The sequence below is a fragment of the Esox lucius genome, chromosome 24 (assembly GCF_011004845.1).
Source record: "Esox lucius isolate fEsoLuc1 chromosome 24, fEsoLuc1.pri, whole genome shotgun sequence".
Lineage (NCBI taxonomy): Eukaryota > Metazoa > Chordata > Actinopteri > Esociformes > Esocidae > Esox > Esox lucius.
This window is the reverse complement of record NC_047592.1, coordinates 19,024,283-19,047,112: the sequence shown is the minus strand read 5'-3', so window position 1 is coordinate 19,047,112 and position 22,830 is coordinate 19,024,283. Positions and strand designations below refer to the sequence as shown.

Below are 22,830 nucleotides of genomic sequence, written 5' to 3'. Positions count from 1 at the left end.
ACTGGCCCGTGGTACTCTGACCTGTAGTATGTGGAGTCTTTCCAGTCAACTGGCCCGTGGTACTCTGACCTGTAGTATGTGGAGTCTTTCCAGTCAACTGGCCCGTGGTACTCTGACCTGTAGTATGTGGAGTCTTTCCAGTCAACTGGCCCGTGGTACTCTGACCTGTAGTATGTGGAGTCTTTCCAGTCAACTGGCCCGTGGTACTCTGACCTGTAGTATGTGGAGTCTTTCCAGTCAACTGGCCCGTGGTACTCTGACCTGTAGTATGTGGAGTCTTTCCAGTCAACTGGCCCGTGGTACTCTGACTTGTAGTACCTGTAGTATGTGGAGTCCTTTAGGACTCAGGTCTCGCTGTCAATTATTCATCTAGTAATGGAGTGAGAAGCCAAGTGATCTGACCCTGGCATCGTTCCACCAATGTGAGTGGTCAGGAAGATTTGGAACAGATTCGACCAGTGTATTTGTAGAAATCCTTCCTGAACATGTTGCTGTTACACACTCAGTTGTCTGTATCCAGTAGGTAATGGCATGTATCATCAGAAAAGGGGTTTTGATGTCCCGATCTGTGATGACCCCACTGGGTATTGTTCCGTCAACTCCCAACAATGAAGACAATAGATCAGTCCTGAAAACGTGTGGATCTCAGAAGTTCAATCATTAGAGTGAAGCATACACCCCATTAAGACAAGTTTCAATAAAAGTCAATGTCAACTTTCCTTTTCCATCCAGAACTGGCTTGGTTGATGTTTCATTCAATGTGCTATATTTATGCCTGATAGCACCTGGCAGTGGAATGAGATTCCGTTGTCCGATCAGACTTGAATTTGCTTAGCCAAATCAAATTATTTTAGATCTATGCTATTCATCCATTAAAATCTTAAACCTTACATCAAACAAAACAATTTCCAAATAAACAAATTAAAAACAAATCCCATGAATAGAAGATGTAAAACAACAGATGCCAATGTTCTGTTATAACTATGCAAACAGTGACAACCCAATTTTTATGTAACCCAATTTTGATTTGACTTTAGCCTTAAGCTCAACTCTTTCTAATCATAATCAATGAACATATCATACATCCCCCCTGCTTTCAATTCATTAAGCCTATGGAAAGTTACACCATGAGCGAAAGCAGAACAATGACAAATATGGCAACAGGAGGCGCACTGGCCATCATTACAGGACAGACATGAACAATAGAGAATTGGCAAGAGGTACGGATCTGGAATCCATTTGAGAAGGTGTTGCATACAGTAAATTCATTAAAAAAAATTAAAATGTACATGTTGAATGTAAACACAATCAAAGACATCAAATGGGTTACATGGTCATTTGTGTGAAGGAATTATAAACCATATAACCTACTGTTTTGATTACACTTCAGAATCTTTTCTCTGGTCAATGAAATTGGCTATCAAGTATTTATAAACTCCTGTAGTTTGGTGGCACATACCTCACTTAACAAACAAATTGCCCTCTAGGGGAATGTCTGTTTAACTATTATTAGACTATTATTATTAAAAACTCCAGCCCATATTGAAGTGGTGTACCTGCTGCAACCACTAATTGTATTAGCATATCTACAACACCCAAAATTTGAATTTTTAAAGGCTATGGGCCAACTTTTGATTAACCACCTAAATTGTAGGGAAATTCTTCAACTCTGTTTCAGCCAAACACTAAATTATAACTTTAATGCACATTTTGACCATGTCTGTAAGATGACATGTTATTGACTTATTACTGGTTTAAATTCTATCCTTTCCAATGCTTTTGAAGTTGCAAAGTGTGCTCCCATATCTACATACATAGTAATTTAACTTTATTGTGGAAATTACAAAACATTCATAAAAATGATAACTAAACTAAAAACAGATATGACCACCCAATTAAGCCTGTCTTCATCTAACCCAGGACAGTGTGTGGGGGGAATTGGCGCAAGCAACCGTTTTTTGTAATTCATCAGGTATTCTTTGAATGCTTTCTGTATATCAAAAAACTCCAAAAATCTCCTTCTGGAACAATGGCATATTTTTTTGAATTATCTCTTGGCGACAGTCATCTATTTTTAAGCTCTTTTTCAATGACTTTGCCATTTTCTAAATTACAACGTCAGGGCTGCAGTCCCCGTTTGTACCACGTAGTTTTTTCTTTAACTTCTATTGTACAAATATTATACAAGTGTCCCTTGCCTCTTCTATCAATGACTTCCAGATAACATGAGGAAGGTTTCATCACTGTTTCATCAATGTAAGTGGCCTTAAAGGTCTTAGCTTCTCCTGTGGTATTTCATGGACTAAAGCACATACCTTTCAGTGTCAAAGTAAATCTTACGTATCCTTACCACAGGTTTCCACAGCCTCAAAAGCCAGATTTCTAGTTCTTTTGGTTCCAGGTGTGTCAATCTGGATACTCATGCTCTTTAAACTGACTAGTTTTTTTAGAGTGGTTTGACTCACCATTCAGAGTACAAATCCATCTATCCATGGTCACGGCAACATGCTGTTTCTGTCAATTTTTGATCCATGAACAAAATGTATGTGACTGGATGTCAGGGGAGAATCTTTATTTAGTCTTTATTAATCTTTATTTATTATTTTTACAAAATATTCACAGAGCCTATTACAGTCACATACACAGTTCCTAGCAGGTGGTTTGGACAGTGTTTAGGACCCAACATTTTCTGTCCTTCATACAGAGATAGTTAGTACTTAATACATTGTCTCAAGCTTAATTCAATTACTTTTCATGCCCAATATCTATCACAAGCTCAGTGTTTACCAAAGAAGTCAGTAATGTTAACCAACCCTGTGATCTGGTGTTATAATCCCAGACTCTAAGCTTCAACAGGGATGACAAGTTGGAAGTCTATGGAGAAAGGCTTTGTAAACAAATGGAGAGTAGTACAGTAATCAACAGGACTTTAATGAGGTCCAGACACATTTCTGGAGAAGAATGCATGAGATGAGATGAGATGTAATAAAACAAAGGGCATTACAGTATAAAACGGTCAAGGGATCTCAGAGTCATATCTGTTCTACTTTAGTAGATAGTATCTCCAGAATCAAGAACAGGTAAAAAAGTTGATTGAACAGATAACTTTAAATAACTAGTCAGTGAGAAGCCAGATTTATTTATATAAATAGTAGCTAATGAATGGATAAATAGTCTTTATTGAATGATTTACAGCAAATAACGTATCTGAAGAACACTTGCTAGCTACAGAATTAGGCTACTTTAACAAACACTAAGTCTTCAACATGTCAGAAAGCTAGTAAGGAATGTGCCACCACTGCTCAAGAAGAAGTGTAAAGGGCTGTTAAATAACCATTGTTCATTGATTACAGTCAATGGATTCATACATGGATTATGTCTGGTTTCTTTATTAAGTATTCAACAGATGGCGGTAAAGGGCAAGTTTTAATGACCAATGATGATAATGAATAATAATCAGGTCAGTGGTCGTCTCCGGTGTGACAGGTCTCTGTCAGGGATGGGGAGGCCTGCCAGGGTCAACACCCCTACTCTGTTGTCATGGACACTGATTTTAACATCCCTCACAAATGTGGGGCACTGAGACTTTCTACATCAAAATAAAAGGGAAGAGTGCCCCCTGGTGGTCCCCCAAAACCACTTTCAGCAGCATCTGGTCTCCTGTCCAGGAGCCAACAGTGACTGACCCTGGTTTGTTTCAGAGGGTGCAATGAAACAGGAATACCGATTTCCCCTGACATTATTCTAGTTGATTCAGAGTTTTGACTAGTCTTCTTTGCATCTTTAAGTGTGACGTCCCTTTCTTCCGTCCTTGTTGCACTTTGCAGTCATGACTCAAACCACTTCTAAGTTTCTACTTTGACCATGGGTTTTTAGCTACATTTCTGTCAGTTATTCATCTAAATTCAGTGGTCAGTGGATAAAACCATTAGCTAGTCATGGTTTGAACATTCCCAAGTTGTTATTCAAATCACATCATTTTGGCTCATAATTATGTTAGCTATTCAGAATTGACAGAGGTTTGAATAATTAAAATGCATGTCTGTTCAAATAAAATATGTAAAAATCCACCACCACTTGGCACTGCCCCTCTACTACTCAACCAATCAGGAACCGCCACTGCTTTCAAGTTGTGTCAATGCGTCATTTCTTAAATGAGTGAATCCATCTCTAGAAACTCCTCTAAAGGCAAATTCCCTTCACTCAGTTTTGCTGTGTTAAGATGTTACTATGGAATATGATGTGTATGTCTCATTGAGGACCACACATGTTCATTAATGGACAAGTGAATGAGAGATAACCGAGAAATATCTAATCTAAGATGTAGCATATTTGTCCAACAACAAAACACATCTTGATATTAACATACCTGGATATGGGCGCATTAGGTTCTCATGTTGGGGGAAACAGGGTAACACTTTATTTGTAGAGTTAATCTGTACTCCCCTTGTAGTATCTCTCTACAGAGGCTCTGAACTGTGAAGTTAAAGAGTCGTCTACAGGCTGGAGGTTCTCCTGGTACAAGACTGTTCCCTACAGAGCTGGGTTATGTAATATATGTGAGAAGAGAGGGGTTGTCTCAGGATGGGCAGTGGAACCATTGAGGTTAGCTGGTTATGTTCACAATTAGTAACCAACTTAGTGAATGTTTTAGGGGATTAGTGTAGGAGGAGTGAGATTGATATTGATGGGATGTTATATCCAACTTTTACCACTTTCATATAACAATAAATGATCAGACAGTAGATGGAACTCAGGTAATGTAACTTTATTTTGGTTAATTTGGTTAAATTATTTGGTTCATTCTTTCACATTGATCTTTACCTTTACTCATGGTACAGTATCTTTAGTTGGTTCATTTGTTCACATTGATCTTTACCTTTACTCATGGTACAGTGTCTGATAAAACAACAAGTCCAGTAGGACAATCAATACAAACACAACAAGGGACAGATTATATTTTTTGCCAAGTGCTATAATTAGTTGAAACAAAGTTAATGTCTTCTAACATGTCTGCCCTGTCCCGCCCTTCTCCTACGCCCTTCCAAGAGAAACATCCTAAAATCTATTGTATGTCTGTCCCTTCATAGGCGTGATTCTATGGGAGGACAGGGGGACACGTCCCCCCCAATATTCAAAGAAGGACAATTTGCCCCCCCCCCCCCCCCCCCCCCCCAATATTTGATCATACTGTATGATTATGCGGGCAATATCGATGTGATTGCAATTACTTCTTTCTTTCCAGCTCCGAAAATATCAAATCCCGGCCGATCCATTTCCCAAATCCATTCGACTTGCCTTACACTATACACTAACAAAACCTATTTCTCCTGAAATCCATGTCATGTTTTCCCTATACCTTTAGTAGCTGGTGCACCGTCAGTGAGTTATAAAAAACCAAACAGAAGAAGAGTTGTTAGCGCGAAATCTGACAGACATTTGGCACATATCTATGAATGGTAAATATCCTGTATTTGGCTGACATAATCCCTTAGATAACGACCAGGTGAATTTCACTAGAATTTCGAATTGTAGAATTTGTGAATTTCGACTGTAATACTATACAGCTTGTATGAATGGGAGGGACTATTGACAAGCTAGCCGACAGCTAGCTAACGTTACTGTAAATACACGCTAGCATGTAGCCTGGCTTTAAAGCAAAGTGGGATAGCGGTCAGTGACAGGCTTCACCATTTTCATCCCTTTGGAATTGCGTTGCTGTTATATTTCACAGTAGTGGCCAAAAATGAACAAGAGAAAGACTGCAGCAGCTGTCATCCGTAATTTCTTTGGAAAGAAAAACAAAGTAAGTTTCTGGAGATTTTAGGCATTTTTAACAGAGAAGTAATTAATGTTCTAAGGTACAGGACACCAGACTAACATTAATAGCTCGTAACTGACGTGAGTGAATGTAACGTTATAGGGTAAGATGTGGTAACAAGCCGCCCCTAAGAACAATGTTTAATTGCTGAAACAAAAAAGCAAAGTTAAGAGGAAAAAGATTATGTGGATCATGGTCATTCTTATGAGACTTATGAAGGGAAAAAGATGTTTAGATTTTTAGAAAATGTGATTATTTTTTTTAAAGTATTGGGATAATCTCTAGACCAGTGGATTATTTAAGGCTGTCGTAATTGTGGATTCAAAACAAAGATATAGCTCTACTTATTGAAATGTTTTAAAAATATGAAACAATTACATAAATGTATCACAAAATAATTTGGTGGGAATATCTACATAAATTGTCATTAGACAAAGGACAATTTTAATTGTGCATGATCAGTGCCAGCCAGGGAAAGTGTTGTGGGATAAAATTGGTGACATGTTGTGGGAAATAAATGTGAAATAAAGAGGGGGGGACAGTTACCCCCGGGGGCTCTTGCCAAAATATGTTTGTCTGACTGTATTATTTGTCTCATCCAGTAGAGCGAGTTTCAGCAAAGAATCAGACGGATGTGAGTGAGAGCAGGGTGGACGCTGAGCTGAGTGACAAATGGTATACTGTAGATACTTAAGCAAAAATGCACAAGGAGTTGTAGTAAATGGCCAAATATAACATGGCTAAGAGCTATTCTTAGCATGATGCATCATGGAGTGTCTGGATACAGCATTTAGCTCTAGTATATTGGCCAAATATCACGAAACCCTGAGACACCCCATAGCCACTATATGTTTATAGAAGAATATAAGAGAGAGATCACTGGCCGCTTTGTTGTCAATTCAGGCTTGTAATTGATGCCGATGCTGTAATCATTACAGGGTGAGTATACGTTGGTTTGACAATCAGATGTAATTAAATTCCTTGTTGTGTTATACAATTACAAACATTGGGACAAACATTGTTTTATTTTGATTAAAAAAATGGTGTGCATGCGCCAACACAAAAAGTCCCACAGCTGTCCCCCCCAATGTGTGATTGACAATTTCGCCCGTGTGTCCCTTTATGGTGTAAAACCAGAACATCTGAACTGAACTCATCTCAGGTGACAAAGCTCATTTTCTCCTCCTCTCTTCTAATAATGAAGAAGGAACCAGCCTGTAGTCATGTAGTTCATGTAGTCAACCATGAGGAGAAATGGTCTAAAATGAACATGGCTGATTACTATAAGGTTTCTGTAAGTACCTCTAGAATATTACTCTCTCTCTTTTTGCTGTTGTGAGAGTAAAGAGATGCAATCTAACCAGAATATCATCATATAGGAAGTGGGGATGTTTGTAGAGATCTGTTGTTCAGAGAGAGTTACTCCTGAAACAGAATGGGTCACTCCTGGCTCTGTGTTCTACTCTGTGAGTAATGACTTTGTGTGTTTATGAGCATAAACTCTTTTATTGCAGCACTGTTTACATTTGTGTATTACTACTGTACTATAATGATTTTCTTTGTCTTTGTAAAAATACTGACTATACTCAGTACTCAGGACTACAACAATTTTGGCTTAATATTTGTTGGTATTTAAAACCTTAAAAGGTTTAAGCGGATGACACAAACACCACTAAAGTTATCACAATTATCACCAAAAAATTATCACTAAAATTACCCCCCCCCCCGCAAGCTACAGGCCTACACATCTACATTGTCATAATGCACAATTGATATTATAGATGAATAGATCAGGGGCTATTTTTTATTATTATTTCTTTGGTCAGTTTTTGAGATCCAGGGATATAGCCCTGGACACCCAGGCCAAACGACCCCACTGGCTACATAATCGCAAAAGGGTTTTCTAATGATCAATTAGCCTTTTAGATTATAAACTTGAATTAGCAAACACAACAAGCCATTGGAACACAGGAGTGATGGTTACTGATTATAAGCCAAAGTAAATAATCCATAGAAAATCAACCGTTTCAAGCTACAGTAGTGATTTACAACATTAACAATGTCTACACTGTATTTCTAATCAATTTGATGTTATTTATTTTAAAAATATTTGCTCTTCTTTCAAAAACAACGAAATGTATTAAGTGACTCCAAACATTTAAACAGTAGTGTGTGTGTCTGTGTCAGTGTGTATGTTTGTGTCTTGATGGTAAAATATGTATATTATAGTCCTTCCAGGTTCTCTGGTCTCCATCTCTCTGTCCAGACTCCTGTGTGGTCTACTGGTGGTGTCTCCATTTCTACTGGTGTCCATCTTACTGGTGGTGAAATGTTCTCCTTATTTATTTCATGATCATATCACTGTTAATGGTTGAATTAAATGGTTGCCCAGGGTCAACTATTTCTATTGAATGTATTTTGCTGGTGCTGTTTCTCTGAAAATATCTAACTTACCTGTTCACAACTTCTGATACAGTTTAAGATGTGTGAGGTACGGTACTAAAGGGTTGTGTTCAGTAGATTAGATACAATCTGACTATATGATTGATCAGACTGAATGCTCCTTGTGATCATTACAGTAGAAACTCATTGAGTTAGACATGTTTTTAAGAATTTTGTTTTGTTTTATATTTTCAGCTATAAATGTCTGTATGCTTATGTTTTTGTAAGTAGTTGTGGATTTTTTGGGGGGATATTTTTTGCACTTTTATTGATTTCTTCTATTATTACATACAGGTCCAGGAAAAACCTTTTTCTTTATTTTCCAAAAAGTTGAAAAGGAAAGTTTTGAGAGAGTAATAGAAGGGTTAAAATTAAGAGACCACTGCAATTTTAATGCTTCTGTTCCTCAATCAAAACTTTAGCTTTTACATTTTTTTGGAAAGGAAAGAAAAATCTATAGATTTTTTCCAGAACTGTATTTGTCTAAATGCATGGTCTCTGGTCTTCATTACTTAAAATAAGATGAAGAGAACCTGGGTAAATACAATATGTAGTGTTTAAATTATCATTTAATTTTTTTAAGTAAAAAAGACCTGTCAACTAGAAACTTGCCCTGTGTGAGAAAATAATATATTTATAATTTGTGGTTTGTGCTCACTATTTACAATGTGTGAAAAGGGAGGCTCTCTGAACCTGTCTATTTCCTTTGTGGGCAGTGGAATAAGTGAGGTCAACTAGCTAGTCTCACCACCAACAGCCAACTAAGGAAGGGAGGCTAATTCAAACCTAATGTACATCTGTATATAGGGAACAATACCAGAAACTGATCTCATCTCATCACGTCTTTATTCTTCTAATAACAAAGAAGCAACCAGGGTCAAACGTTTTAGCCAACCATAAGATCTTAGTCTGAAAATATACATTGCATCAACTGCAACAGAATGGTTGTGTCCCACATTGGTTAGGAAGGCAGGACACAACCACAGAGGTTTAATGATGTATAACAGAAGAAAAATACAAAAGGCACAAATGGCAGGAACAGGATACAGAACCAACTCACTAACAACAATGACCAACACAAAACACTGTGGCAGGAGGAACTTAAAAAGCGACACAATGAGGGAGCAAACAAGGCACAGGTGGGAACATTAAGAACAAATAAAGGTTATTCTAGTTGTTTTTAATGCCCTACATGGATGGATCAGCAGCCTTCTATATTTCAGACCTCCTTAGCAGCACTCTTCCTCAAGGACCCTTAGGTCGTCCAACAAACTGCTTTTGTGTTCCACGTCACATCTGAAGTTTAAAGGAGATCGGGCCTTTTCTGTTGCTGCTCCAAAGTTGTGGAACAGCCTACATTTATATATTAAGGCCTCTACTAGTAGCAACATTTTTTAATCTCATCTTAAGACCTATCTTTTTTCTTTATCAAATGGGTAGTAAGTTCTGTTTATGTTTGTCATCTCTTATAAATAGGTTTAGTTGGCTATATGTTTTGACTGTACAGCACTTTGGTCGACATAAGTTGTTTTTAAATGTGCTTTATAAATACATTTGACTTTGACTATTGTTCAGAGGGAGTTACTCATCACCAAGACAGAATGGTTCATTCCTGGTTCTGTGTTCTACTCTGTGAATTCTATTTGTATGTTTGTTTTTATGAGTACCAAGTGTACTAAGGTTAATTACTACTCTATTACTACAAAACAGTGTAGATCACTGTGTTACTACTGTACTGTAAAAACATTCTTTGTCTTTGTTGTAGTACTGAATACCCTCATCTACTGTGTTCACTCTCAAGGTAATGATAGATATTCATTAATTTGATCAGACCTCAATCTCTTTGTTCTTCATCCTCTGTGTCTGTCACTGCCTTTCCTTCTTAATGTTCATTTTTACTAAATAGGGGATTTAGTTGTTTTTGTTTCAGAGAAGTTTCTGTAGTATGTGTTTTATTTTGTATGATACTGAAGGTAATTGTGCTATGATGGCAGCAGTCTAAGCAGGGATGCCCAGACTTCCCTCTCCCCAGACACTTCCTCTAGCTCTTCCGGGGGGACACCGAGGCGTTCCCAGGCCAGCCGGGAGACATAGTCCCTCCAGCGTGTCCTAGGTCTTCCCCGGGGTCTCCTCCCGGTGGGACGGGACCGGAACACCTTCCCAGGAAGGCGTTCCGGAGGCATCCAAAACAGATGCCCAAGCCACCTCAGCTGACCCCTCTCGATGTGGAGGAGCAGCGGCTCCACTCTGAGCTCCTCCCGGGTGACCGAGCTTCTCACCCTATCTCTAAGGGATCGCCCAGCCACCCTGCGGAGAAAGCTCATTTCGGCCGCCTGTATCCAGGATCTTGTCCTTTCGGTCATGACCCAATGCTCATGACCATAGGTGAGAGTAGGAACGTAGATTGACCGGTAAATCGAGAGCTTCGCCTTGCGGCTCAGCTCTTTCTTCACCACGACAGACCGATACATCGACTGCATTACTGCAGAAGCTGCACCGATCCGTCTGTCAATCTCCCGTTCCATCCTTCCCTCACTCATGAACAAGACCCCTAGATACTTAAACTCCTCCACTTGGGGCAGGCACTCTCCACCAACCTGAAGTGGGCAAGCCACCCTTTTCCGACTGAGTCCTCAGTCGGAAAAAAATGGTTTTGTTTGTGTAGGTATACTAAATCCTGTAGTGACACTGAAGCCCCACATGACTTTATTAAGAATGATCAGTCAGTTGATTCTGACACAAATACTGAATACAGAATCTGTCCTGTCTACACATCTCATACTGGGTCATATACCTGTATGGGTGTAAAGGGAAACAAGGAATCCATAACCAGTGATGCTGTACAACTGACCGTGTCATGTAAGGATATCTAATAAATTTAACATCTTAATGGCAAAGTATTCAATTTGCAATGGTGTCTTAATTTTAACCTTTTTGTTTCTCACTCAAAACCCTCCTTTTCGGCTTTTTTGGAAAGGAAAGTAAAAGGGGCAGTGGTCTATTACTTTTTTCTGGAGCTGTATGTTCATGCAAAGAGCAAACAACAAGCTGCACAGAACTCACTACTGTGATGGTCCAGGTTACAATGTGACTCATGTTTGCATCTCAATGTAAAAAAATAGTCTTTATGATTTTCACCAAGAGGGCCCGATGTTTATGTGTCAGGGGAGAAGCTCCTGGTGGTTCCCAGTTTCAGGTACCTTGGCATCATACTTGATTCCAACCATTCTTTTAGAAGCAGGTGAAACAGGTAACTCATCTTCATCCGCTTATCTTCTCAGGTCGCGGGGGCAGCAGCTCCACCAGGGGACCCCAAACTTCCCTTTCCCGAGCCACATTTACCAGCTCTGACTGGTGGATCCCGAGGCTTTCCCAGGCCAGTGTCGAAATATAATCTCTCCACCTAGTCCTGGGCCTACCCCGAGGTCTCCTCCCAGGTGGACGTGCCTGGAACACCTCCCTAGGGAGACGTCCTGGGGGCATCCTTACCAGATGGCCGAACCACCTCAACTGGCTCCTTTCGATGCAAAGGAGCTGCGGCTCTAATCCGAGTTCCCCACGGATGGCTGAGATTCTCACCCAATCCCTAAGGGAGAAGCCAGACTTCTGAGAAAACCCATTTCAGCCGCTTGTACTCGCGATCTTGTTCTTTCGGTCATGACCCAGCCTTCATGACCATAGGTGAGGGTAGGAAGGAATATTGACCGGTATATCGAGAGCTTTGCCTTCCGGCTGAGCTCTCTTTTCATCACAATGCAATACCTCCCCCGCTGCTCCGATTCCCCGCACCATTGTCCCCTCACTTGCGAACAAGACCCCGAGATACTTGAACTCCTTTACTTAGGGTAAAGCCTCATTCCCTACCTGGAGGAGGCATTCCATCGGTTTCCTGCTGAGAACCATGGCCTCAGATTTAGAGGTGCTAATCCTCATCCCAACCGATTCACACTCGGCTGCGAACCGGTCCAGTGAGTGCTGAAGGTCACAGACCGATGATGCCATCAGAACCACATCATCCGCAAAAAGCAGCGGTGAGATCCCCAGCCCACCGAACTGCAACCCCTCCCCACCCCGACTACGCCTCGATATCCTGTCCATAAAAGTTACAAACAGGATTGGTGACAAAGCGCAGCCCTGGCAGAGGCCAACCCCCACCTGGAACGAGTCCTACTTACTTCCGAGAACCCGAACACAGCTCTCACTTTGGACGTACAGGGATTGGATAGCCCTCAGAAGGGACCTCCTCACCCCATACTCCCGCTGCACCTCCCACAGTATCTCTCAGGGGACCCGGTCATACGCCTTCTCCAGATCCACAAAACACAGACTGGATGTGCATATTCCCAGGCCCCCTCCAGGATCCTTGCAAGAGTAAAAAGGTAACTCCAAATTACCAAATTCAACCTAGATCATTTCCGCTTTGTAGACTATAGAGGTAGCAAAACTGTATATTCAATGTATGATACTCCTTCACTTAACATACTGCTTGACTAGTTGGGCCAAAGCTTGCAGTACAACATTAAAATAAATAGTCCCTCCAGGTTCTCTGGTCTCCATCTCTCTGTCCAGACTGCTGTGTGGTCTACTGGTGGTTTCTCCATTTCTACTGGTGTCCATCATACTGATGGTAGAAAACTTCAGAGCTGGAGTTGAGAACTTTCTTACAGTGAATCCAAAATATAAAGTAGGATAAAAAGAACTGACATCATCTGGCACTGTGAGAAAAAATAATGTAATTAAAATGTGTGGTTTGTGCTCACTATTTACAGTGTGTGAAAAGGGAGGCTCTCTGAACCTGTCTATTTCCTTTCCGGGCAGTGAGGTTAACAGGCTTGGTTCACCACCAGTAGCCAACTTAGTAAAAGACTGAGGGGAGGCTAATTCAAACCTAATGAAAATGTGTATGTAGGGGCACAATACCATAAACTCTGATCTCTTCTCATCTCTCTCTTCTTTATTCTACTTATAATGAGCAAGAAACCAGGAGCAGACCATTTAGCCAAACATATAATGTTGTTCTGAAAATAAACTTTGGATCAACTGCAACAAAATGGTTGCTCATAGTCTTTTACATGTCTTGATTTCATGTCAGTTTTGTCTGTGTGATGGTGAAGAGGCGTGATCTAACAAGACTCTCATCATATAGGAAGTAAGTAGGTAAAACTGTTGTTCAGAGAGAGTTACTCGTCACCAAGACAGAATGGTTCATTCCTGGTTTTGTGTTCTACTCTGTGAGTACTGACTTAATATAACTACTCTATCACTACAATACAGTTTACATTACTGTGTTACTACTGTATTATAATGACTTTCTATGTCTTTGTCATAGTACTGAATACCCTCATCTACTGTGGTCACTCTCAAGGTAATGGAAGATATTCATGCATTTGATCAATTTCACTGTGCTTCATCCTTTTTGTGTCTGTACTACCTTTCCTTTTTCAAGTTCATTTTGACTAAATAGGTGTTTTAGTTGTGTATGTAATTAAGAGAAGTCAGTAACACTTTATTTTGAGAGTCTCAAAAGAGTGCCTGTAGATGCTCTCCAGATTATCTACTGACTATCTGTAACATTTAACTATCTACTTACCATAACCCTTACCTATATTCTAACCCTAAATCTTATTCTAAACCAAACCTTAGCAAGCAGTTGTTCATCAACCGATAGTTTGTTTGAAGTGGGTAGTATTACATGATAGTATTACTGTGACGCCCTCCTCCGGCTTGGACCCACAACCACGCTCCACTGCTCCTGAACGCACCCCTGATCTATGTCACTATCAAATGTGTCATAGAAGGAGGAGACTGACTGGGATTCTGACTTTTATAAGAACGGTCAGTCAGTTTACTCGGACACAAAGCCTGAGTACAGAATCAGTCCTGTCTACACATCAGACAGTGGTGAATACAGTTGTAGGAGAAGACACAGAAGTGTCCATTATGATTCTGAGTGGAGTGATGCAGTCAAACTGACAGTGTTTTGTAAGATCACCTCTACTTTTAAAAACACTTCTCTTCTCACTTGCCTATGACTGAGCACTTAAACTTAACCACACTGTTTAGCCTTATAGCTTCCTATGTTTTTATCCCATTTTTAATCTCTATAAGTTTTCTTTTTGTATTTTTTATTATTATGATGTATTAATTTGTTTTTGATGTTTTCATTTGAGTACTTGTTTTTGTTTTTGTACTTTCATATATTTTTCTTTGTAAAGATCATTGAATTGCTTCGATGTATGAATTGTGCTATATAAATAAACTTGCTTGCTTTTTAATCTCAGTTGCCCCATAATTACTTTTAGTTGGACGTGTCTTTAAGGAAGCTGTTCAACCGTTTCTACCAAAAAAATTGTTGTAACATTGTTATTATTGATATGTGGAGCCCCATTGAAAACAGAATGATGTCTATTATTACTGGATGTTTGTCTCTGAAGGGTTGAGAAAGAAATATACAGGAACTGATGTAGTTACATTCATGTATTATTGTTTCCACAGATCTGCCCAGGGCCTCAGTGACGATAGTCTCTCCCCAGGAGCCACTGTACACAGGAGACAGAGTCACTCTACAGTGTAACATAACAGAATACACAGACTGGACTTATGTCTGGTACAAAGATAAAGGGCTCCTTCCCATTGAGACCAGTAAAACCTTGACCATCATTCTCCCTAACAATGCTGGTCAGTACCAGTGTCAGGGGAAGAGGACAGTTAGACCCCAGTCATCATATATTAGTCCTAATCACCCCATCAGTGTTACTGGTAAGATCCCTTAGAAACCAACTTATAGTCAATATCCACGTAATCCTATGACTCTCAATATGTCTATTTATATTGTCAGTATTTTTGTTTTGCATCAGTTACATTATTATAAAAAGGTAATATCATACTTAGGAAAGATTGTTGATGTGACTGTATTTCCTTTCATTTATGTCAATGATTCTACAGCTCTTCCAACAGCCTCAGTGAGTGTCTCTCCTCATGGTCTCCTCTACTCAGGAGAGACTGTTACTCTGCAGTGTGACATATCAGACTACACAGACTGGACATACTGGTGGTACAGAAATAAACAACTACAGAGTCCTGGTTCACCTTCTAAAACCATCACCACTCTGTCTGACCAGGTGAGTCAGTACCAGTGTCAGGGGAGAAGAACAGATCGTCCCCAGTCGTCACAACGCAGTGTTTTCCTCAAAATCAGTGTCACTGGTGAGTTCACTGTAAAAACTCTATCACTAACTTGTTTGTTGGTAGCATAGATGTGTTAGAAGTACTGTGTGTTAGTATAGAGGATTTTCAACTCATACCACTTAAATCCAAACAGCTAATCAGCCAAAGGCCACCCTGAGTTCAGACCAAAAGGACATATTGACAGGAGACAGTGTGACACTGACCTGTACTGTAGAGTCTTCTGGATGGAGGTTTTACTGGTACAGACACAGACAAGACTCTGAACCAGTAGCTACAACCTCTGGATCCTCCTACACACTCAGCCAGGTCAGTGTCTCTGATGGAGGACAGTACAGGTGTAGAGCTGGGAGAGGAGACCCTGTCTACTACACCCAGTACAGTGAACCAGTCCACATACAGGTTACTGGTGAGTCCAAGCATGTTGTATTGTTATTGGTTGCTGTCTAACGTGAACAGAACATAATGTAGGTCATAATATTTAGTCAACTTAATCACCTTAATTGTATCTCATAGTGCTGTAGTAGGACGAGTCATACTCAGGTAATAAAATGAATCTGAAGGAAATCCTAACATGAGGGGAGTCTATATTATGTATTGTTTACTGGGAAATTCAAATATCGGTTTATTTTATAGGTAGGATTGTTTTAATCTACATAATATTTTGTATTTCTAAATTGCCAATTTGTCCCTTTCGAACCACTAAATACATTAAAACCCTTCACGGACTATCGGGACGTGGATCTCCTGAATCCACCAAATATGAAATATCTTTAAAACAGTTAATGACAGCGAGAATCGGTTAACATCACCGTTTTCCTGATGTCGAGCAGAAAAATAATGTCTGGGTCGATTGCTCATGTCTTTCCTGGTCGTGGTCATCTATCCTAATGCAAGCTTTACCCTTATGCACCTGACCAATGGATGGGCTGATGGGTGACCTTATCAATGCAAAATCGACCAATGGAAGGCTGTTAATAGGCAAAATAAGTTATTTTACCCAATCAGGGGAAGGTTTCTGTTACGTTTTTGAGCAAATCAATAGGTGGGACATAATGAGTTTGTATACTAGAGCGAAATACAATATGGAAAGTTAAAGTTTGTAGTCATAGCTTGGATGCTAACGTTTTAGGATTTTGTCCTAGCGCAACGATAACGTGTCGTACAGAAAGGATATGTTTTGTTAAGAATTAACGTGTATCAGAATCTCTGAAGAAGGACGAGGCTTCGGTCCGAATGAAGATTTAACACAAAGATTTATTAATTAGAAAATGATGAGTCAAAATACATGAAATACGCTGCAGCGGTCAAATACTTTTGATAATGCTGACAAGATGCTAACGCACAGCAGTTTTCCAAAATTAGATGTTAACATCAAGTAAAATATTTATCATAAATAATGTACTACAAATGTGATCATTATAGATATTGTCTGCTTTGCGTATTTGGAATGGGAGAACTGTTCCACATGGGTGTTTGTGGCCTGGTATCACCTGGTAATCAATGATAAATGGAAGAATGGGTGTCAAAAGCATATTGGACAGTTTGCACAAAAGGTGAATTATTTCATTGTTCTGTTCACCTTTATTGTGATACAATGCATATTTGTGTAAGAATAAGTGTTTGCAGAAAACATTTGTGTTTGAAAAACGAATCGAGACTGTTGTGTTGTGGTCAGAATTAAATGATGTATAGAAAAAATCTGATTTTTTTTTTAATTATTAGTTCATTGTGCATAATCACTCAAATACTACCTTCATAACTACATTTTCATGCATGTTTATATCAGTTGATGTTATTTAGAATGATTTGAAGCCAAGTTCATGAGGGTCCATAAACATTACATATTGTTTATAGCCTAATGTAAATGTAGTGAAAGGGGGGGAAACCCCTCAGTCCCCCAAGGGTCCCAGATATAAAGGAAATCCTTCATATTTATGGAGCCAAATCTAATGTACATATTTATGAACTAGTGAACTGCATGAATATCACTGGAAACAATTACAAGGAACAATCTCCTGACTTTCTGAACTTTGCCAGATTACACAAGTCCTTCTTTGATTCGTTCTTGGCCTCCTGCTGGTCTCCTGAGCCTTGATCCCTCCATCCCTCTTCTCCTGAGCCTTGATCCCTCCATCCCTCTTCTCCTGAGCCCTGATCCCTCCATCCCTCTTCTCCTGAGTCCTGATCCCTCCATCCCTCTTCTCCTGAGCCCTGATCCCTCCATCCCTCTTCTCCTGAGCCCTGATCCCTCCATCCCTCTTCTCCTGAGCCCTGATCCCTCCATCCCTCTTCTCCTGAGCTCTGATCCCTCCATCCCTCTTCTCCTGAGCCCTGATCCCTCCATCCCTCTTCTCCTGAGCCCTGATCCCTCCATCCCTCTTCTTCTGAGCCCTGATCCCTCCATCCCTCTTCTCCTGAGCCCTGATCCCTCCATCCCTCTTATCTTGTAAAAGGGTGTTGATGGAGTTTTGATGGAGTTATTTTTAACTCCAGGTGTGCCAGCTCCAGCTTCCTCATCACTCCAGCATGCATACCAGTGTTGACATTTGTTGAGTCTCCTCCAATGGCCTCCAAGATCTTATCAAAAGCCTTCTCTTGTAGCCGGTCCAACAGGACCTTAGCAATCTGCTCAGCATGTGACTACTGTTTAGTAGATTTTTCTGGGGTAAAGTGTAACAGATAGTTACTTCCAGGCTCTCTAGCAACACTATAGTGTTCTTCCTTGATCTTGGCAGGAAAAGATTGGTCACTGCCCTCATCTTCCATCATCACATTAGTCAGGTCAATCCTCCCATCAAAGAGGATGCAGGAGACCCCCCCCCTCCTCCCTGCATTTCTCCACCAACTCTTCACCCAGTAATCTCATCTACTTCTCCTGTGTTCTCTTGACCTTATTCTTTTCAATCACTTGTGTTGTCTTCTGTGCTGATTCCCACATCAGTCAGGGGGGCAGTTGTTATAGCTGTGGTTGGCCTCAGCCCTATGCCATACCTTACACCAGCAAGGGCAGTGTTTGGAACCTCATCATTGTTGTTTTGTACCTCCACAACAGGCCCAGGGTCAGTTTCAGGGAAGAGCTCATCTTCAGCATTACTTCTCTTCAATCCCATATCTTTCCTGGCTGCCTTCTCTGCTGCTGCAGCATTTTCCTTCTTCTCCTTTTCTCTGCCTTCTTTTCCACCTGCTGCCTTTCCAATGTCCTCACCTGTCTCTTATGCTCTGGCAGGTCATTTTTCTCTTTGCTGCAGAAACAGTTAATGTGGGCTTGGATCTCACAGCCCTCACAACCTCCCTCCTCACAACTGGTAATCTGAAACTTTCATGTCAAAATATCAAATAACTTGTCTAACTTGACCATGAACCTCTCTTTGGAATCAAGTTTCCCCTTCCCAAGAGAGAACTTCACTGCCTGATTCCAGACCTCCTTGAGCTGGACATGATAGTCACCCTCTCATTGATAACAGGTGGCTTAAAAAGAGCATTAGCTTTGCTCCACTGACAAATCAGACCAGGGTAGATGTCCCTCACCAGCTGATCCACTGGGTAGTTCCTCCTGTCATCTTCACTTTGCTCCCTCCAGTAGATGCTATACCTCAGGATATCCTTCACAATTGGCAGTTTAGACACCAACATCTCCCTGCCAACAAGATTACTCAAATGAGAACTTGACGTCCTCCTTGTTCTGACTTGAGCCATTTATTCCACCAGTTCATAACTCAATAACTATGTTATGAATTAATGAAGTTCTCACTCACTTTTAGTCCGTTTCTTCCCTTTTAGAAACAAAACAGCGGTCTGGTTTCTCCTTCACAAAAGATGTTGCTATTTCCTGACTGAATTGGGGCATAACTATTTGGTTACTTGATGATCAAATGCTGTGTCTGGACAAAATGACCAGACATAACATTCTGTGACATATGTGAAATATCAACACATTTCCTGGATCCCCATTTCCCATGAGAAAATTCAACTATCTTTAAACCATAGGTCAGATTTTCAAAATGTAAAGGGCTAAATCAATTAAACTTTGATTTCTCACTTAATAAACTTCCTCAGACAGCCATATTATTACATTTACTAAGCATACTTGAATACTTTGTGAGATTGACAGTTTGATACTTGTCCTCTGTCTCCTCACAGATCAATCCAAGGCTGTCCTGAGTATCTCTCCTCAGTGGATGAACCCTGGAGACTCAGTGACTCTGAACTGTGAAGTTAAAGAGTCGTCTACAGGCTGGAGGTTCTCCTGGTATAAGACTGTTCCCTACAGAGCTGGGTTACCCTCTCTATTGGACAAGTCCTACTCTGTAGAGCCCCTATCTGGATTTGGGACTACTGAAGAGTCTTACAGTCTGAGTCCTGCTGGTCCTACTGACACAGGAGGATATGTGTGTAGAGCTGGGAGAGGAGACCCAGTCTATTACACAGACTACAGTGAACCTCAGTTTCTCTGGTCAGGAGGTAGGTACATTGAATTATATTTATGTTACCCTGATGTGTACAAAATTAATGATTAAAGGTTTGACCCTGTCTGTCTTTGTTCAGATCTGCAGTCTTCAGTGTTTGTCAGAATAAGTCTCAACAGTACTCAGCACTTTACATCAAAGTCTCTCTCACTGATCTGTGATCTGAAGGGGAACTCTACTGGATGGAGACTGATGAGATACACAGAGACAGGAGTGGAGTCAGGGTGTTCCCCTAACTGGGGATCAATAACAGGGTCCACATGTACCATCACCTCCACAGACACAGGGGACAGTGGAGTGTACTGGTGTGAGTCTGGATCAGGACAGTACAGTAATGCTGTCAACATCACAGTGTCTGGTAGGTCCATGAGGCAGTCATTTTATTATTCTGAGGGTTGAGCAGGAAGCGGAAGAGGCAAAAAGGAAAACAACAACACAACGATAATGCAGCTTTAGGATTAGTCTCATTTATAGAAACCCACACGGTTCTCCAACAAAGAAACAACAATCCATACATAAAACATCACAAACTACATTTATATACAGAAGTAAATAGGTGATTGGGAGCAGGTTTGTCCGTGGGGTGTGTCTCTGACATCAGTCTCCTGCTGGTGGTTAGTACACCGATGAGGTGGAGCACTGGAGAGGAGCAGGTGTTACACAACATCATGAGGAGCAGGTGTTACACAACATCATGAGGAGCAGGTGTTACAGTCAGTGATAGTAATGTACTGGTAACAAGAAATTATGATTACAGTGTCATGTATGTCAGTGGTTGTCGGTAGTTTGTAATGCAGTGTTAACATTATATTATGATTACAATGTCTTTAAGTCAGTTGTTGTCAGTGATTTATTAAATAGGGATAGTCTCTGCAGTCCTGCAGTTTTTCTAAACACAAATGTATATTCTGTATCCAAAGCATAATGAAATATATCCCATCCTTTGTTTATTTTATTTACAGTGACTTTATTCTGAATCTCATGGTGTTGTGCTGTTCTCTCTCCTGTCATAGTTCCTGTATCCTCTACATCAGTCCTAGTAGGAGTGGTTGTGGGTCTGGTTGTTGCTGTTGTTCTAATGACCATCTTCTTGGTCCTGCTGTGTCCAGGTAAATAAAGAATTTGTGAAACTTTTACCATTCGCTAAGTTTTCAGGTGAAGATAAGATTTGCAACTCGTAATAATAGCGGTTCAAAACAAAAACAACCTGCTTTAATAATGTTCAGTTTCCTGATGCTGGATATACAGGTCAGTAGTATGGTCAGTCTCCTGATGCTGGGTATACAGGTCAGTAGTATGGTCAGTCTCCTGATGCTGGATATACAGGTCAGTAGTATGGTCAGTCTCCTGATGCTGGGTATACAGGTCAGTAGTATGGTCAGTCTCCTGATGCTGGGATACAGGTCAGTAGTATGGTCAGTCTCCTGATGCTGGGTATACAGGTCAGTAGTATGGTCAGTCTCCTGATGCTGGGATACAGGTCAGTAGTATGATCAGTCTCCTGATGCTGGGTATACAGGTCAGTAGTATGGTCAGTCTCCTGATGCTGGCTATACAGGTCAGTAGTATGGTCAGTCTCCTGATGCTGGGTATATAGGTCAGTAGTATGGTCAGTCTCCTGATGCTGGGTATACAGGTCAGTAGTATGGTCAGTCTCCTGATGCTGGGATACAGGTCAGTAGTATGGTCTGTTATTGTGTAGTTGTCTGTTATAAATGTGTAAAATCAGTAAACTATGTAGATATTCCCTTTCCTAACACATAGTTGCTCTAGATTTAAATGTAATATGACAGATTTAAATTTGTGGGAAATTAACGATTAACAAAATCATTGTTTTAAATGCCAATTAAAATATATTTATATAGAATCTATACATAGTAAATAAATAGAATCTCAGTTATCCATGAAATTCCACATTTAAAAGCCATTGGTTTTTATGACATGGGGCTCAAATCGTCATATACATGACATACTGTAACACAGTTATTTGGGAACCTCATCAGCGCCACATTAACAACCAGTGGCCAGAATTGCAGACTACATCTGTAATTAAGTGAGTGTTTTATGTATCAGATTCTGCTGGTGTTTCTGCTGCTGATGGGTCAGGTGGTGTGAAGTATGTCAAGATTCAACTGAAGAAGTTGGACAAGAAAAGATACTCAAAAGTACCATAATTTAATACAGTTGTTCATCACTCACTTAAATCTGATTAACAAAAAATTATCATTCACTCCACTGATCCAAATGAAGATCCAACTGATCCAAATGAAGATAGTGACTACTGTGAGATGAGGACAGTGAAAACTACTGGTAAGACACATTCTACAAGTTGACCATCAGTCACATTTTAATTTGTGTTTCCGTAGATTTGGACAAAGAAGATGCAATATGCTAATTTACTTGACTATTTTACTGTACATTTCCATTGTCAGCATCTTCTGAGCCAGTTGATGTAACCTATGCTGAGATTGACCTAAAAACGATGGTCAAAGCCCAGAAGAAGAAAAGTATGACTGGACATCCATTTTCATCTTTCTGTATAAAACAAATACATTCTTCTTCTTTTTAATTCCCATCTACTACAGAATCAACAACCCCACCAGAGTCAGAATCAGTCTATTCTCCAGTAAAGACACAGTAAGACTAGATCACATCTATTAAAGGGTATGTAACTAATGGTCTGATATTAGAGTATATCTAAGTATGTCCTAACAAACTCTGTGTTGACATGTTGCAGGTCCTTGAGGGAGAGGAACACAATCAGTTGAGGAACAGAAACAACCAGGGAACATGGATGTGATTTTTGTACCCACATTCTCTCTATAGCCAAAGAAATGTGATACATCACACACACACTTTCATAAGGACCACAAACACAATAAAGCCTTATACATGAAGGATTTGTATCATACT

The 22,830-nt window shown here is 40.2% G+C and overlaps 1 protein-coding gene across 1 annotated transcript in view; it reads left to right on the top strand.

Annotated features, from left to right (window-relative positions):
• The window catches only part of LOC114830256 (basement membrane-specific heparan sulfate proteoglycan core protein-like), a 152,580-nt gene that overhangs the window by 43,330 nt on the left and 86,420 nt on the right, over positions 1-22,830 (top strand). Inside the window, exon 7 of the mRNA XM_034290831.1 lies at positions 15,585-15,857. Within this exon, the coding sequence (XP_034146722.1) occupies positions 15,585-15,857 (273 nt within the window). The remainder of the gene's footprint in view (positions 1-15,584; positions 15,858-22,830) is intronic.